The sequence below is a fragment of the Vombatus ursinus genome, unplaced genomic scaffold (genome assembly GCF_900497805.2).
Source record: "Vombatus ursinus unplaced genomic scaffold, bare-nosed wombat genome assembly UNPS02014786.1, whole genome shotgun sequence".
In the NCBI taxonomy this organism is placed as follows: Eukaryota; Metazoa; Chordata; class Mammalia; order Diprotodontia; family Vombatidae; genus Vombatus; species Vombatus ursinus.
Window position 1 is genome coordinate 47,649,999 of NW_020954564.1, and position 18,994 is coordinate 47,668,992.

Sequence of the window (18,994 nt, forward strand, 5' to 3'; positions counted from 1 at the left end):
GGGATCTAAGTTTGCCCAGAGGTGCTACTTTTATCTCTTTTGTAGAGGAAAATTTTGAGAGCTTGAAATTTTCTGACCTACTTTTCCATTTTTCCAGAATCCTTTCCTGAAAGTCCTCTATTTCATTAAATATCCATTTTTCCCCCTGCAGGATTATACTCAATTTTGCTGGGAGGTGATGCTTGGTTGTAATCTTAGCTCCTTTGCCTTCCAGAATATTGTATTCCAAGTCCTCTGCTCCTTTAACTTTTTTTTTTTGTGTGTGTGTATGTGAGGCAATCGGGATTAAGTGACTTGCCTCGGGGTCACCTAGCTAATAAGTTTCAAGAGTCTGAGATCAGATTTAAACTCAGGTCCTCCTGACTCCAAGGTCTGAGCACTATCTACTGCGCCACCTAGCTGCGCCTGCTTCTTTAACTTGGAAACTACTAAATCTTGTGTAATCCTGACTGTGGCTCTATAATATTTGAATTTTTTTTTTTGTTTTTTTTTCCTGACTGCTTGAAGTATTTTCTTTTTGTTCTTTGGTCTGGAATTTGGCTCTAATATTCCTGGGAATTTTTCTTTTGGGATCTCTTTCAGTATGCTCTGAAGATGAACCCAGATCTTCTCTATTCCCATAGTAGCTCTCTGTGGTTGGATTCTTTCTCCTTTGTCTATGCATTTTTTTGGTAATAGTTTAGTTTTAATAATCACTTATAGTCCTGGGGTATTTCTGGATTCTTTCTCCTTTGAGTTGCAGGAGGTGATTAGAAGATTCTTTCAATTTCTATTTTATTCTCTGGATCTAAGATATTGGGGCAGTTTTCCTTTATAATTTCTTTAAATATGATAACTAGGCTCTTTCTTTGATCATGACTTTCAGATAGTCTTAATAATTCTTAAATTTTCTCATCTAATCTTAAATTTTCTCTCCTTGATCTATTTTCTAGGTCACTTATTTTTCCAATGAGACGTTTCATATTTTCTTTGATTTTTTCATTCTTTTGACTTAGTGTTATTGTTTCTTGATGTCTCATGGAGTCATTAGCTTCCAGTTGCCCCATTCTAATTTTTAAAGAATTATTTTCTTCATTGAGCTTTTGTACCTCTTTTCCCATTTGGCTTATTCTGCTTTTTAAGGAGTTCTTCAGTGGATTTTTGTGCTTCTTTTACCAAGATGTTAGTTCTCTTTTCATAATTTTCTTGCGTCACTTTGATTTCTTTTCCCAATTTTTCTTCTACCACTCATCTTTCTTTAACTCTTCCTGGAATTATTATTGGGCTTGTGTCCAATTAGCATTTTTCTTTGAAGCTTTTTTAATAGTTATTTTCACATTGTTGTCTTCTGAGGTTATGTCATGGTCTTCCCTGCCCCCTTAGTAGCTTTTTAATGGTCAAATTCTTTTTTTGTTGTTTGCTCATTTTTCTAGTCTGTTTCTTGACTTTGAACTTTATGTTAACATTGGGTTCTGCTCGCCTGGGGATGGTGAGACCCTGTCCCAAGCTTCAGCCTTTTTCCTGTTGCTGTTTTCAGAGCTATCTCTAGAAGTTTGAAAGTTTTTGGTGCTTCCAAAGTGGTATGATCTTGGGAGAGGTATGGTCACTGATCTCCTGGTCTGTGTTCTAGTCTTTGTCTAGGAAGGGCCCTTTTTCCCTTGTAGCCACAAGCACCAGCACTTTTGACTTCTCTTTGCCTTAGAACTGGGACTAGGGCCCCTGCTGCCTTGTGACCAACCCCCAATGCTCCTCTCCACCCTGGAACTGCAACCCAGAACTGCATATGGGCAACAGTATTGCCAGTCAGTGTCAGCTGTGTACCTAGTACCAGGATAGGGTGCCCTATAATATATTATTGTCAAGTTGTCCAAGCCTCTTAACATCTCTGGGCCAAGAGTTTCTGAAAGTGCTGCTGTTTCTGCCACGTTGTACAAGCTTTGGACAAGCTTCTACCCCCAGTGTTACAAACTTTTCATGTGAACTTCCTACAAACTTCTTAGGCAAAAAAAAAGTCACTCTGACCTTTTGTTGGCTGTATTCCAAAATTTGATTTGAAGCATTATTTTAAAGTTGTTTGGAGGGGAATGTTGAGAGAGTTCATCTGGGTTTCCTCTAATCCGCCATTTTGGTTCCAAGATATTTTCTCTGAAATTGATATTTTTGAACTCAAGTCTAAGACTTTAATTTACTTTTAATTGATTCAGATGTGATGCTCCAGTTTATCATTATCTTCTTTTTAATCAAGGCTTTATCATACAGTATGTTAGCCTTTCTTATCTTCATTTGTCATCTTCACACTTTATGAGCGTGTCACCTGTGCCTTTATTCTGTTCTTAGATAAAAATGTTCAAAAGCAAAGGGCCACACACAGATCTCTGGTGCATTCCACCAAAGACCTGTCAAGTTGACTTCAATTCACAGTCAATGTATAGGCATTTCTAATTCCATTTTCTTAATTTTCCTTTATAAAGGTTTGTATTTCTTTATGTCTTTTATTTGTCACAAGGTCATAGGTCATAAAATTTAGAGTTGAAAGGCACCTTAGAGATAATTTAATCCAACTTTCTTATTTTATATGTGAGAAAACTATGGCGAAGATATGATTAGTGGCTTGTCTAAGGTCACACAACTGGTGATTTGCCAGTTTAGATCCATTAGTGGATAATCTTTTGTTATAAAATATATATCCCTAATATTGTTTCTAATTGCAGGTTGGCCGCCTTTTACAGCAGCTAGCAATGACTGGCTCTGAGGATGGAGATCCTCGAGCAAAGAGCAGCCTTGGTAAATTTGACAAAGTAAGAATAAATGTGGATGTTATTATTTTTAGGAGTCTGAGAAGTCTCATTTGACATTTAATCCTTTGATTTTATAAGTTATTTTTGTAGTAAATGATTCTCTTATTTGTATCTGATCTAGGTTATATTTAGATGTTAGTACTACTGATAGAAAAGATCCTTAATGGAAAAGATCACTTTAAAAAGTTTCTTGCTCTTCTATGTAAAAAGAGTTAAATTTATTCAGTTTAAGGAAGATAATGGATTCATAAAAGTGGTCTTTATAAAACTTTTCTTTTATATAAAAGAACCTGATTTATGAAAAGGAAATTACCATTTTATTGTATATAGGAAGGTTAAGCACAAATAATAGCGTAACTTACATATGTTTCATATGTTGACACATGACATTTTTTAGTTTTTTTATAAACCATTTGAAGAAGCACCTTTTGTGCCATTACTCTAAGTATTGTTTTATAATTATGGTGTTAGTATTTAACTGAGCTCTTTTCTTCTGTCAACAGAGTTGTGTTGCTGCTTTCCTTGATGTTGTAATTGGTGGCCGGGCAGTAGAGACTCCCCCAATGTCTTCAGTTAACCTTCTAGAAGGGTTGAGTAGAACTGTGGTGTATATGACCTACAGCCAGCTCATCACTCTGGTAATAGCTTTGTTCTTTGTTGGAACTTCTTGTGGTATCATGTTTTTGAAATACTTTATAATATAATTACAAACCTTATGAAATTTAGCTTAATTCATCTAGTGTTTATTTAATGTCTCCTCTGTGCTGGAAACTGGTGAGTCAAAGATAGTACAGATAAATCACTTCCCTCAAGAATATTACCTTCTATTGTGGGAGAGATTAACACGTTGTATACCATTAAGTAAACACACAAATAAGTACCAAGTAATTTCAAGATGGAGAGCCCACTGAAAACTGGGCAGGGAGAAGTCGGGGGTAGAAGACATCAGAGAAAGCCCAAAGTAGAAGATGGCATTGGAGTTGTGCTTTGAACGAAGTGAGAGAGTTTACGAGACAGAGGTGAGGAGAAGAAGTCCACACTCCAGATATGTGCAAAAGGACAGGATGGAATGTTGTGTCTGTGGAACAGTGAGGAGACCAGTTTGAGTGGAATAGAGAGCATATGAAAGGGAGTAATGATAAATAAGATTGGGAAGGTAGGCAGGAGCCAGATTATGGAGGGTTTTAGATGCCATACTGAGGAATTGGTATTTTATCATAGAAGCAATAGGGGGCTATTGAAGATTTTTGAGTGGATTTGAGAGGTGTTCAGATAGTTAACTATTCTAATGAATATTAATACTAGCTCCTTCTAGCAGAAGTGTTATATAATGAATAGAGAGTAGACTTTGGAATTAGGAAGACCTGGGTTCAAGTTATACTTCTGATACTTATTGACTACATTACCCTGGACAAGTCAGTTAACTTTCTTGGTGCCTTAGGCAACTCTATGAAGCTGTGAATTGCAGAGGGGGTGCCTTTCTTCATTAGTAAAGGGAGTTTTTGTCCTAGGGTTTTCCCATACTTATGAGATTATAAGTCCCGTCCAAGAAATAATTCATTTTTTAAAAAAGTAAATGGGCATAGGTAATTATAGGAATCGTCCAGTCGATATCCTTTATTGATTCCATGAAAAGACAGTTTAAGATCAATGTCCTAGCAGTTTTAGAACTTTTTGTTCCAAAAAAGTCAGAGAGGTGAGTAATGCATAATATAATAGGACTTAATTATGGTATGCTTTTAACTCATACAAGGGAAGGCCCAAGATTTAGAATGAAATGCTAGAGGAGTGGAGAAATACAGATTAAGGGTGAAGGATACATTCCTCTTCATCTTCAGAGAGGAGAGGTCAGATACAACTTTTTCATTTGCCAAAGATCAGTGTGTGTTTGTGTTGGTGGGGGAAGTTTGTGGAGCAGGTCATGTCAGGTGCATGGTTTTCAGACTAGGACCATAAGTTTTACAAGATAGGGAGAGGTTATCACTCATGTGTGTCTGGTCACTTTCCCACCTCTGATTTCACAGGCAAGGAGAGACAAAGGATTGGGCAGTGAATTAAATCAAGAAAGCAAGCATTTAGTATGGAAGTTGTGAGAGAGGATGGGTGGAAGGGGTTAGATGTTAGATATCAGAAAGGGACTATTCCTGACCAGAGGCAGCTTGCTACAAGTAAGCCTTAATGTGTTTTTTTTTTGTTTTGTTTTGGTGAGGCAATCGGAGTTAAGTGACTTGCCCGGGGTCACACAGCTAGGAAGAGTCAAGTGTCTGAGGACAGATTTGAACTCAGGTCCTCCTGATTCCAGGGCCGGTGCTCTATCCACTGTGCCACCTAGCTGCCCCCTTAATGAGTTTTGAAGATAAGTTTTTTGGATTGTCAAGGAAGTGTCATTAGCTATTATTTTGTATCTCAGGTTCTCAGCAGAAAGATGTTATAGCAGGATTTTGAGACATTGTAGTGTGGTTTGGTTATAGTGTATTAATGACTTTATTGCAAAATGGTCTTAGTGGGGACAGTGTTTTATAGTTTATATGGTTGTGTGTGTGTGAAAAAGAAGCTAGGTATTAGAACACTGACTAAGGACTTATTTTCTTTGCAGGTTGGTTTTATGAAAAATGTCATGTTGGGTGACCAACTGAGAGAAGATCGAATGGCTCTTGAAAACTTGTTGGCAAACCTACCCCAGGCCAAGCCAGGAAAAAGTAACAGTTTGGAAATGACTTCGTATAATACTCCTCAGTTGTCTCCTGCAGCTACTCCAGCTAATAAAAAAAATCGCTTACCCTTAGGTGAGTATAGGTTAGTGAGGAACTGCATCTAGCCCAGCTTTGTTCTAACTTCAGGTCAGTTCCACAGACATTTATTGAGCATCTTCTTTGTTGGAAGTCACTATGCTTGGTGTTTGTGGCATTGTATATACAAAATGGTTATCATCAAATGCAGGGTTGGGAAATAGGTGGTCCTTTAGGTCCTCAAGTGTGGTCCTTTGACTGAATCCAAACTTCACCGAACAAATCTCTTTAATAAAAGGATTTGTTCTGTAAAACTTAGACTCAGTCAAAAGGCCATACCTAAGGACCTAGAGGGCCACATGTGACCTCAAGGCTGCTGTTTCCCCACCCCTGGTGTAGTAGGTAGCTTGTAACTAACTCATTTAGGCATTCCCTGACCAATTGTACTTATTAATTATAACAAAATCCTATTGTGATGTTGTAAAATCCCATTATATAGTTTTGTAGTTATCCAGTATAGAGGTTAAGCATTTGAACCTCATTGTCCTTAAGTCACCTGAGTGACAGTGTTTCCTGTCCTCCTTTTAATATTACTCCTCTGGAACTAATGGTCCTTAATTGTTTTGCTCACTATTTCTTTTTTGCTAAACCAGTTAACAGTGTTAGGTGGGATTATACCTGAAACTAAAATAGTAGATGGTAAGGTATGACAATGTTTTTATTTAGTATTTCTTCTTTAGCTGTTGTCTTTGCTATAGCTGTGGTGTAGTGAAAAGAACTCTGATTCTGGAGTCAGAAAAGAGTAGTTTGCCATAAGGTTTGGCGGATACAGATAAGCTGGAACGTCTTTAAGTATGGTTCTCCTTGGGGCTTTATGTATCTGCAGTCCAAGGCTAACCTAGCTAAGGATGAAGGACCTCCTCTCTGAAGTTCAGAAAGTTGGCCTCTAGATGATAAATGTTTTGTTTGCTTACTTTTGGTCTTATCACCTTGTCCACCATGGGGTGGACAGCTGTTATCTGTGTTGGTAGAGGGAAAGGCCATACTGATGAAATCTGATTTTCTGAGGCCGAAAGTAAAATGACAGTTCATTCTAAAGCAGCTCATTTATTGAATAATGTCTTAGTATTTCATTTTGACTTTTATTCTAATTCTGGCCAATTCAGGGCTTTGCTGTGTTGAATCTTAGGAATATTAGTGTGTTAATTCTTTTTAGTAACTAATATCATCATGTGATCTTTCAAATTAAATAATATTAGTAATAGTAATACTTCAGAGAACTCTGATTTCATTGGTGTGAGTTTTCCTTCTACTGATGTAGATCTTAACCTCAGCAGATTTAGTGGATTGTTTTCTTGAGTCACTATGGTTGTGGGGGAAAAAATCATCTCCTGATGGCCAGTCTTCTGGTAATAGGCCTCACCATGGTAGATACAAGTCTGTTATCGATCCCATTTTTTGACTCCTTCCAAGTGGTTTGGCCTTGCTGGAGCTTGTGTTGACATCAGCATGCAAGTTGCTGGAAGCATTAGAAAATTACTGAAGTAGAATAATAGTAATGATTGCTTATGTGTATAGTGTTTAATCGTTTGTGTAGTGCATATGTTATATTTTATAAATGAAAATGAGTCTGTGATTTGCCTAATGTCATGCATATAGTATAACTAAATAATGGAACTTCTATTATCTAAATGAATCACCTACTTCTTCTGCTATATTGTTATATTGCATTTGTACTTTATGTGAGATTAAAATATCAAGGGCTTCTATTCTTTAAAAAGGAAGAAAGAAATGATGTTTATTAATTTGGAGTTATTCATGTCCATAGCTTATTTCAGTGTAACAGCTTTCTCTTGTTATACTCTGAAACTATTTTAGGGTTAAAACTAATGGAAAATAATTTTTAAATGTTTCCCCATAATTCTTTTATGAAATTGATACCAGATCATTGCGTTTTATTTCACATTTCTAAAAATGTTTCTGTTGTTCAAAGGGTTGATTTTCTTTCTGTTTAATGCTGTCGAACCCCAGGACAACAGTTAGCAGCCATCACTGCATGGGATCCCTCAGCCACCAATCTCACAGCTCACATTACTCTAGTAACCCCATTTGGTGGGTAATAGGCTCTCTTTCTTCTACTTTAAAAAATTATTTCACAAATTATGCTTCATGTGCATGTCTTACTTGTTTTGTGTAAATGGGTGTTTGAGATTTAGATATTTTAAGGTCCTTGGGGCATTTGTCCCTTAAAATTCACACATGTGGTCTAAGGAATGTATATAATTTGAATTCTTTTTTCTATGTCATTGTATTTATTTTGCACCTTTGTGAAATAAGTAACCAAAGGAGAATTTGCCTTCTTTTATAGTACAAGTTTTTATTTGTTAATATGTCAAGATTTATCTTTTACTTATAAAATAATACGATACTGTCTTATGATATTTATCAATTGTGACACAGTACATGTAAGAGAAACAGGGTTTACTTAGATAATTAAGTCAATTTTTGTAATATTCTTGTACACTGAATGTTGACATAGGCTATGTGTTATGCTTTCTTGTAAATTGAAATACAATTAGGGTTTGCTTTGTTAATTAAGTACTCTGAATTTTGAAATAGAAAGTGCTTTTTTTTATCCCCTTAATCAAGCTTTACACTTAAAGCATTTCACAGAATTTCAGAGCTGGAAAGGACCTCAGAGATCATCTACTTCAACCTGTACTTAATCAGAAATCTTTTCTACAACATTCCTAATAAGAGGTCATCTGGAGTTTTGCTTGAAAATGAATCCACTATTTCCAGAGATAGCCCACTCAGATTTTGAATAGCTCTCTTTGTTAGGAAGGTGTTCTTTAAATGGAGCCAAAAATCTGTCTCTCTGCAGCTTGCATTTTGCTACTAGTTCATCTTTTTAGAGTGGAGATGAGCCAGTAGAATCCCTTTTCCATGTGACAAAAAAGAGTGTATTTAATTTTGTCAATATTTAATTCTAAAAGGTGGCAATATAATAAGTTAGTTTATTTTTATTTCCATTCCCTTCCATCTTATCCTGGAAGTAAGGTGGCTTTTGATCAAAGGGATATTGGAAAACCTTTGTTTTTCCAATTGTCTATGTTTCATTGTACTATATATTAGGCATTGGAAGAGGAGTTTTTGTTTGTTTACAGTTAATACTTATGTTTAATTTTATGGTTCACTGAAAGAAGGTTGACCATTATCTTAGGAAGAGTAGAGTTCATAAGTTTGGCATCTGATATCCTCTAAAACTTCTTTTGAGGTCAGTGAATTTCACATCACCAAAGATAGGCAGAGGATAGGTGACCATATTTGTTAATGATGTGGTAAAGGTTGGACTAGATGACTTCTGAGGGTCCTTTTAACTCATAAAATTCTACGATTACATTATAATATTGACCAGTAATTTTCAAAAGAACCATTGGATTCTTCAACTCTAGAAGCAGAATAGATGGTGGTTTGACTTCTGGGAGCCTACTTGATGGGCTGCCAGTCAGTTTTTGGCTTATAGGAGGGAGAAAGGAAAAGGAATAGTAGCCAGATCCTTCTTAAAGGCTTGAATTTGACAAGAAGGCACAATCTTTAAATTCAAACATAAGAAAAATTTCCTGCTTATATTTTTGTACATTAGGCTATTTGATTAGCCCTCCAAGAGAATTTATGAAGAGAGAGGGACAGAGGAGGGCTCTCTCCGAAATCCTCTCCTCTTTTTAAATTCTTCCTCCTTGGTCTCTAACTCCCATGAATTCAGCTATCATTTCTGCATAAATTACCTTTAAATCTATATACTCAGGCTTCTTTTGAAGTCTAGCCCTCTGTCACTTTGTGCTTGTTGGACATCTCCACCTGGTTGTCTCTTGGCATATAAAAAGTCAGCATATCCAGAGCAGCATTTTTCCTTACTCTAAACTCATCCCTCCTTTTGACTTTATTTAAGCACCACCATTGTTATACAAGTTTACAGCCTTCGAGTCACGCATAATTCTTCTTGCCCTTTCATCTCCTATGTCCTATCAGTAACCAAGTCCTTTTGATTTTGTTTCTACTACATCCTTTACCTCTGTCCCTTCCCTCCATTCATACAGCCACTGTCTTGTTTCAGGCCTCATCACTGTTTATATGGACTGTTGCAATAACCTCTGGCCTTAAGTGTCTTCCCCTCTTCACATCATCCACTTCACAGCTGCTAAAATTTATTACTAAAGCATAGGTCTAATTATGTCTCTGGTGTGCTCAAGAAGCTTCTGTGCTTCCCTATTTACTCTAGGACAAAAAAGAAATTCATCTATTTCATGTTTAAACTCCCTTACCATGTGGCTCTAACCTTTCTTTTCAGGCTGATTTTACACATTTCTTCCTCTTACACATGAAATATTTCAGTCAAACTGTTAGAAATAGAGCCCTTTGAACCCTCTCAGCAGGGTTGGGAAGTTAGCCCAGGCAAGCTCTTGCAGTCCGTTGCTTTCCCACTTGCAATGCTGAGTGGAGTCTTGCTCGGTAATGAAACTAAGTCCAGAGTGAAAGAATTGTTTATTACAGTTCTTGCAAGAAGTGTGCACCCCCTGGTGGAAGAGGCACACCATACAGAAGTGAGAGCCAGCTTTTATACTGTTAGTATGATCCTGCTCCTCCCATCAGAGCTAGGATTGAACCAGCTTAACTGAGTTACATTCTTCTTGAACCACCCATCCCATGTTCCTCCTTGTAATGTTAATCCCTCCCAGTTCATATGTCCCATGTTCAAAAATTGCAGCTATCTCCACCCTCAGGGTGTGTCACTTAATATTTTTTTTTCTTTAAGTGAGGCGATCGGGGTTTAATGACTTGCCCAAGGTCACATAGCTAGTATGTATCAAGTGTTTGGTCTGAGGTCGGATTTGAACTCAGGTCCTCCTGACTTCAGGGCCGGTGCTCTATCCACTGTGCCACCTAGCTGCCCCTGTGTCACTTAGTATTCAATAAGATTATTAAGTAAGCGGGTTACAACTGGTTTAGCCTCCAGAGTTCTTTTTAAGGAACTAGTTGTTTGTTGTTGTTTTTTTTTTTGTTTGTTTTGTTTTGTTTTGTTTTGTTTTTTTTTTTTGGTAAAGCAATTGGGGATAAATGACTTGCCAAGGGTCACACAGCTAGTAAATGTCAAATGTTTGGTCTGAGGCTGGATTTGATCTCAGGTCCTCCTGACTCCAGGGCCGGTGCTTTATCCACTATGCCACCTAGCTGCCCCTAGAACTAGTTGTTTTGCAGAATGTCTGGGGCACTTTCTGATTGGTTGAGGGACTATCCACAAGATCTTGGAAGTTCTCCTCAGAATTCCCTTGTTCTGCTGTGGAAGCCTAACTTCTAATTCTTTTCCACAAAACTGACCTAGTTCCTGGTTCATCTTCTTCCATATTCTACTTCCTCACCTTGACCTCTGAAATCCTTAACTTCCTTCAAGATTCAGCTTATGTACCACCTCCTACAAAAGGCTTTCCTGATTCCCTCGTTCGTTAGGATGCTGCTTACCCCTCCTGATAATACTTTGTATTGATTTTGCTTATATTTTTTATTTACTTATCTGTGTACATGCTATTTCCCATCAGCAGAATATTCACTGCTTGCTGAGGGCAAGGACTGTGTTTGTTTTTGTCTTCCAAATCTTTGGTTGCTCTGAATATGGTTGGCACCCAGTAGTCACTTAACAAATTCTTATTAAATTTGAATTTGAAAAAATAGTTCGAATAGTTACTGTTTCTGTAATGCCTTATTTATAATTTACAGTGTGATCTTCTCACAGTAGCTCTTGGGAGTAGTACATGATTGTTATTTCCATTTTACTGATAAGAATACTGAATTTTAAAGTTACTCGCCCATGGCCACAGTCCTAACGGGATGGAGCTAGGACATGAACCTTGTTCTGACTCCAGTTCTAATGCTCTTTCTCCACAATACTATTTAACCTAAAGTTTATCTCATTTGTGTAATAGAGCCTAGTTAATGATCTTCCCCTTCATATCCTCAACAGCAGTCTCTTAGTTACCATGGACTATTGTGTATTATCATTACCTTTATTTGTGTCTTATCCTTCTCCTAAAGTCTGAGCTTCACGACTGCATCTAATCTTTCTGTCTCTCCTAGCCTAGCATACAGTGCTCTGTACATTGTAAAAACGGAATTATTTATTCATCAGTTTCTACAGGAAGCTAATGTTCATATTTTAGGAAATAAGACCTGATGAGAGGGTGCTTTTATTACTACCCCATATGCACATTGGCTGTGAAACAAATCTACTCATTTCAGGTTAACAAACGTTTATTGATCACCTACTGTGTTCAGAATTCTATGCTTGATGTAAGGAGAATACAGAATTTAAATAAGACATAGTGATAGTTTGAGACTTCAGTGTAACTTAGAGATCATCTAGTCCAACTCCTTTGCTTTATAGATAACAGAAACTAAGGCTCAAAGAGGGAAAATGACTGACTGTACACAGATTACCTAGGTGGAAAGTAGCAGACTTGGCATCTTAATCTACATTCTCTGAATTCAAGTCCAAAACTCCTTCCATCATACTATAATATTTCCTGGTGTTATTTTGGGCCTTGCTGTCACACAGCTTGTGCTGTCATAGGAGGCTAAGACATATTGTGGAAATAATTGTACTATGTAGTAATATTTGACTGAGTGCCTTGTGAGAGATGAGGGAGGAAGATCATATTTCATATTTATTTTAGGCATGCTAGTTAACATAGTATTTCTGTCTTTTGTACTGGGATGTTTAATTTTGAATTCCATTTTGTATAGTTAGAAATTTATAGTTGAACTCTTGAAAAAGGAGTCAGTAATGTTATGGTAGATTAGCAGGGTAGTCCTACTTTTATGTCGTCCATAAATATATTCTGTATTTTGTCCACTCTTTTTTTTGTGCATGTGCAAGCATTCTGTGTTAAGTTTATTTTGACTTTTTATTTGTGAGCCTTTTATGTTATTTTTAAGTTTTCCCTCATCTGTGAGCCATTTATGGGTCATTTAAAAAATTTCCTCAAAAGTTGTATCTGAAATTTTTTATTAGCAACTCGGAGCAGAAGTCGTACCAATATGCTAATTGACCAGCACCCAGACCATGATGGATTATCCCAAGAGACGATTCAGGAAGTGCAGCCAGAAGAAGTGTTGGTCATTTCTTTGGGGACAGGCCCCCAGCTTACTCCAGGCATGATGTCAGAAAATGAGGTATGGCTGTTTTGCTGAATGTTAGATATAGTCCTCAGTTTTATAGTAATAAAAATTCCCGTTTCTGTAGTGCTTTCAGGTTTTACAAAATGCTTTTATTTCAGTCATCCTGTGAAATAGCCTGAGCAGTACATGGATTATTATCACTTTTTACTGAAAATACTGAAGTTCTTAGGTAAAATGACTTGCCCGTGGTCACTTAGTGTTAAAGGTAGAAATTGAAACAGATTTTCTAACCCCAAATTCATTACTCTTTTCACTGTGATGTGTAATTGTTTTATATTCTTTCTTTCCACATCTGTTTTCCTTAGGAGGAACTTTCTTCATGAAGTTATTTATTATAAGGATCTTTCTTTGATGGTTTTGACAATTCAGGATGCTTTGTAAATATAGCAAGTAAAAGTACTGATGTTAGCAATGTGAAGGCCCAAGTTTGAGTTTGAGTCATAACTGTGACTTACTGGCTTTGTGGTGTGGGACAAGCTTCTGTGATTCAAGACTAAGGTTCTTTCCATTATACCAACCGCATCTTTTGAAGTTACTCTGAATGTCTGGTGTCCTTTTCAAGCTTCTGTGAGCACTTGAACAGATAGGCAAGAGGCATTATTCTTTTTTTGCAGGTAAAGCATATTATTCATGAATTTTTATTAAGAATTTATTATTCTTAAAAAAGATTTGTGATTTTTGTAGTTGTGTAACTGACTGGGTTTATCTGTAGGCAGACATGTGATCTGTCTCCAGGCATTTATGAAACTGTTACAACATAATATAGGGCATGCCTGAACTTACTGTCCACTGGTATGACCTTCTAGAACCTAGTATAGCATAAATTGAGGCAGATCTTACATTTTGACTCTAGTTAGTAGAATGACTATGGTACAATGGATAGAGTGTTGGGCTTGCAGTTAGGAAGACTCATCTTCCTGAGTTCAAATCTGGTCTCAGACACTTACTAGCTGTGTGACTCTAGGCAGTCACTTAACCCTGTTTGCCTCAGTTTCCTCATCTGTAAAATGAGCTGGAGAAGGAAATGGCAAACTACTCCAGTATCTCTGCCAAGAAAAACCCAAATAGAGTCACAAAGAGCTGGACACAACTGAAAAACAATGGAACAACAGCAAAAGAAGTGGAAGGGTCACGTTGAGAGCAGTAGCAGCTTTTTATTCCTGTGAGTTTTCAAGCAGGGCCTTTTGGATGTGGAAGTTGGAGGTCTCTCCAGCTCCGTGGTTTTCTCTGAGCCCTAGTTTCGCTATTTCTGAAATGAGGACAGTGATTTATACATTGCCACCCAGTAGGGTTGTTGTAAGGAAAGCTCTTCATAAACCTTAAAGTATTGTAGCAACATGAACTTTTACTGCACAACTTAGTTTGTATGGATAAATATATTTTCAAGTAGATTTTTAAAAAATTTGTACAGTGTAATTGTTTATACTATATTTGACATTATAATGTGCTGGTGCTTAAACTATTAACAATTAGTTATTTAAATATAGATGTTAAAATGACCTTTCTATGGATTGAAATTTCTTATGTTTATGGGGTAAAGTGATATCCTTTCTCCTACATATTTCCAACATTTGCCTGGAAAATAAGATATTTAAGGTTCAGATTCCTGGTGTGCCTCTAATGTGCTGGTTGACTTTGAATAGGTCATTTAATCTTTTAAAAAATTGGACATCTCATTCAAAGATGAGTCAGGAGGACTGTGGTGAGAACTAATAAAAATATTTTGAAAGTGCTTTACAAATACAAGACATTGTAAAATGCATATTGATTAACACTGAGAGATTAAGAGCTGGGGTTAGCAGCAATATTGAGCCTTCATATGTGACCAGATCCTGTAAAGTTAAGTGCAAGCTCAACTCACACTAAATTACAGTGCTTTCTGTTTCCAAGGAAAAATTTGAAAAATTTTATGATATCTCAACAATTCTTTTTAAAAAGAGAATCACAGAAAAATAATTTGCTTAAATATAATCTTTCCTGTTTACAGTTTTATTTCACAGACAGATCTCTCTTAACATAAGTGGACCATTCAGCAGACCTCTATATAAAGTGATTTTGATGTAATGCAAGTGCCCCTACTCACCCACTTTATTTAGCCTATATAACAAAGGCATACACCAACATAATACCTTTATGGAAGTCACAAAGTGTACTAAAATGCAGACATATTACCGTACCATGATAATAGACAGGATTATGAAATGAAAGGTAAAGTTAATTATAAAGTATGCACAGTATAGCACAGTAAAATTAACACAGGTGTGTGCTATGTTGCTTCGTCCCCACCCACTGTGCCTAGCCTTTGTCCACTGGCTGTGCAATTTTTTTTATGAAACTATTGAGAGATATTTGGACAGGGGCTCTCTCTTTTTTTTTTTCCTTGTATATCTGACAATAGCAAGCAATATTATCCTTAACTAGTCTTTTAACTTTTGAAAATCTTGAAGTGTTTGGGATCCATCATTTTAATACAAGAAAAAAAATAAATCAAATAATGAAATATTTCTGCCACCTATTTTTTTGTGAGCCTTTTTTTTTTTTTTAACCTCAGGTTCCATAACTTCCCTTTCTTTTTCTGTAATCTTCGTAGCTAGGAGCTCAATTGATCACCATTTGACAGTTCTTCATGAGACTGAATCAACTCTTCCACATCATTCTCATTTACTTCTAGCTCCAGTTTTTATGCTAATTTTATAATCTTGTTACTAACTTCCTTGAATGTTTTATCTTTGTCAAATCCGTGCTTTTTTCCAAAGTCTCTTCATACATGTTTCTGTTTGATCTTCCCATACCTTTCAGAATTCTTTTTGTAAAATTGAATTTGCGTAATATGAGTTTACATAAAATGAGCTATCTGTACTTATTTATCCAACTTGACACTGGGTCTCCCTAGTTCCAGTAGCTAGGGGGGGCAGTGGATAGAGTTCTGGGCCTATAGTCAGGAAGATCCCTCTTCCTGAATTCAAATCTGGCCTAAGATACTTTTTAGCTGTGTGACCCTGGACAAGTCACTTATTCCTGTTTTCCTCAATTCCTCATCAGTAAATAATCTGGAGAAGGAAATAACAAACAACTCCATTATCTTTGCCAAGAAAACCCCAAATGGGGTCATCAAGAGTCATACTTAACTGAAACAACTGAACAATAACAACTATCTAGATTGCTTAGATTGGAAGTGCAGTGGCCCCTTCTGGGCCTAATACTGATCATCACAGAGGCTTTAATTAAACGCTCCATTTTTCTGACCTGGGCCAAATCGTCCCTCTTCAGTCAAACCTGGTGGCCATTTGCTTCTAGAGTCTCACACTTTGGTACCAGATTTAGTGAGGACACCCAGTAGACTTTAACCTTGCTGCAGCAGCTCAGAATCCCTGGAGTCAGGCCTCTCAGCCTTCCTAGAAGTAGTACTTCAGGGATGTGTCATGGAGCCCAGCCTTTCTGTTGATGTTCATTTCTAAGGAAAATTGTTAGGGAAGTTATAAGATAGGGTTTCATTTCCTGCCTTAGAGATTCTAATAGCTGAAAGTGGTCATAAAATAATAAGTTTATTAGTACTAAAATACTAATAGTATTAAAATTATGTAGTACCAAAAGACTCTTGAAAATTGATTTCTCTAATTAAGAAAAAAACCTTAGGGGCAGCTAGGTGGTACAGTGGGTAGAGCACCAGCCCTGGATTCAGGAGGACCTGAGTTCAAATTCGGCCTCAGACCAGATATTTTACACTTACTAGCTGTGTGACCCTGGGCAAGTCACTTAAATCCATTGCCTAGACCAAAAAAAAAAAAAAGAAAGAAAAAGGAAAAAAACCTTAAAATAGTGCTATCACTGTATAGTAGAAAGAGGGCTAAACTTGATGTTAGGAGACTGTGACCTGCAGTATAATAGAAAGAATACAGGATTGTGAGTTAGAAGACTTGTGCTTGAATGTTGGCTTTGCTACCTACTATCCATGTGACCACAGGCAAGTCACTTTTCCCCTCAGTGTCCTGGTCTGTTATAAGGAGGGGTTGTATTAGATAGTCCCTTCAGCTTAAAGCTTAATAATAATAGGAATCCTGGCTCTGATGCTTATTATTTATTATTATTATTATTGTGTGACTCTTGAACCTTTTTTTATCTCTGTGAGCTTAGTTTCTTCATCCGTAGTGTAGATAGGTAGAATTACTGTGCTGTCTACCTTTCAGGGTTGATTAGAATAAAGTGTAAACCTTAAAGTACTATAGAAGTGTGAGGTGGTTGTTGTTGTTTGTTAAAAATTCCATCTCATTTTCACTTGTTATAATATCAATACCAGAATGACTTTATCTCTTAGGTCTTAAACATGCAGCTTTCAGATGGAGGACAAGGAGATGTCCCTGTTGATGAAACCAAACTCCACGGTAAACCTGATAAAACCTTGCGCTTTTCCCTCTGCAGTGATAATCTGGAAGGAATATCTGAAGGTGAAGGGTTACTTTATTCCAGGAATTGTGATTCAAGTAGATTTTGTAGTTTTCTTTAAAGGAGCTTTATTAAGAAGGATGCTTATGCCATCTTTGCCTTTTAGTAAGTGTGCTACAGTTGGTTATAAAGATAAATACTTGAAATTTGATATGCAAGAGATTGTTAAAAAGTTGAAATGAGGAAAAAAGAGAAGTAAGTTTGCTTCATTAAAATCTGAATATTCTTGTGGCCAGTCTTTGGCAGTTTTGTGTATTTCCTGTTAATGGCCATCCACGTATTTGCCTTTTAGACTCTATGGCTCCTTTAGAGGTACATAAATAATGCATGTCTAACTAGAATGAACAAATAAACCAGCATTTTGTTTCAGTAGCATTTATAGTTTTAAATTTTATGTCATTTTTCTTCCAAATTTGCTTTTACGTATTTTCTAAAGTAGAGCTAAGTCATTGTAACTCTAGGTGACAAACTGCTCACAGTTGTTCTTGCCAGGCTTGTACTGTCCACCACATTTAGCATATAAGTGATTAAAGAGTGATAGGTTGTGCTGCACCATTCACACACCTCATTGATCCAGGAGCATACAACAGAAATATGAATGAAAAAATTGAATGGTTAATTCTCAAAGTGGGAGTTTTGGTCATTCTATGAATCAGAAAAAAGACTGCTACCCTGAAGAATTTTGAGATTGCAGATTCAATATTTAAATTTAATTCTCAGAGCAGTATCTTAACAGTTTTTAATCACTTATCAAAGCATGAAAATTTGCATGTGGCTCAGCAATGTGTCTTGCTTAAAGACAGTCACTAACAGAAAAAAAATTTCTGTAGGTCCTTCAAATCGTTCTAATTCGGTATCTTCTCTGGACCTGGAAGGAGAGTCTGTATCAGAACTTGGAGCAGGGCCTTCTGGGAGTAATGGAGTTGAAGCTCTACAGCTTTTGGAACATGAACAAGGTGAGAAATAGATAAAAACAACTGCAAAGTATAAAAAACAGCTTTAAGCTTTTGGAGGTCAGGGACCATGTTACATATTTGTTTTCTATCCTCCAACAGCCCTTTTACAATATAGATACTTAATAATTACTTATTCAATCAAATTATATTTTTGATTTTCAGTGTGTCACATTCTGATTCTCTCTGAGACCTTCATTGATTTGCATATAGCAGTTAATAAATAAATATATGTCGATTTTAGTTTTAAAAAAATTTCTATATGGTAACTATTAAACTTAATTTCCCCTTTGGCTATATGCTTCTTTTGCATGCACTCAGTTTCTTCAGTAAGTAAAATTTGTAGTCTCACCTTACTGAGAAGAATGGATTTTTCATGAATTAAAAATGTTCAGAATAAATGAAAAAACATTTCTAACTTGTAACTCAGAGAAAGATTCTTTTAAGTTGGCCATAGCCAAATGGATACCTATTTTATAATAAAGAGGGGTTCTCATTGTTTTTGACAGCTACGACACAGGATAACCTTGATGATAAACTGCGGAAATTTGAAATTCGTGATATGATGGGGCTAACCGATGATCGGGATATTTCAGAAACAGTGAGTGAGACCTGGAGCACAGATGTCTTGGGCAGTGATTTTGATCCCAACATTGATGAAGATCGATTACAGGAGATTGCAGGTAACTGATAAGGGTGTATGGTAAGCTCTCTATTGATGTTTATGTAGTTGTTCCCTCATTGTTATGCTCTAACAAGTATCACATTTTAGGGGTAAAGTTGGCATTGTTTTCTTGTATGCAAACCTAATATTGAAATGAATCATTTTCTTCTACAGTTTTTATTTATTTAAACATAG

The 18,994-nt window shown here is 36.5% G+C and overlaps 1 protein-coding gene across 6 annotated transcripts in view; it reads left to right on the forward strand.

The window, feature by feature from the left end:
* Window positions 1–18,994, forward strand: part of LOC114046867 (GTPase-activating protein and VPS9 domain-containing protein 1) — a 91,362-nt gene that overhangs the window by 37,125 nt on the left and 35,243 nt on the right. For 4 of the 6 annotated variants that reach the window (XM_027867432.1, XM_027867434.1, XM_027867430.1 and 1 more), the window contains exons 4-10: window positions 2,691–2,777; window positions 3,281–3,415; window positions 5,374–5,563; window positions 12,573–12,733; window positions 17,055–17,184; window positions 18,013–18,138; window positions 18,645–18,818. In XM_027867432.1, the coding sequence (XP_027723233.1) occupies window positions 2,691–2,777; window positions 3,281–3,415; window positions 5,374–5,563; window positions 12,573–12,733; window positions 17,055–17,184; window positions 18,013–18,138; window positions 18,645–18,818 (1,003 nt within the window). The remainder of the gene's footprint in view (window positions 1–2,690; window positions 2,778–3,280; window positions 3,416–5,373; window positions 5,564–12,572; window positions 12,734–17,054; window positions 17,185–18,012; window positions 18,139–18,644; window positions 18,819–18,994) is intronic. The other 2 variants (XM_027867431.1, XM_027867436.1) reach the window with 1 other exon arrangement.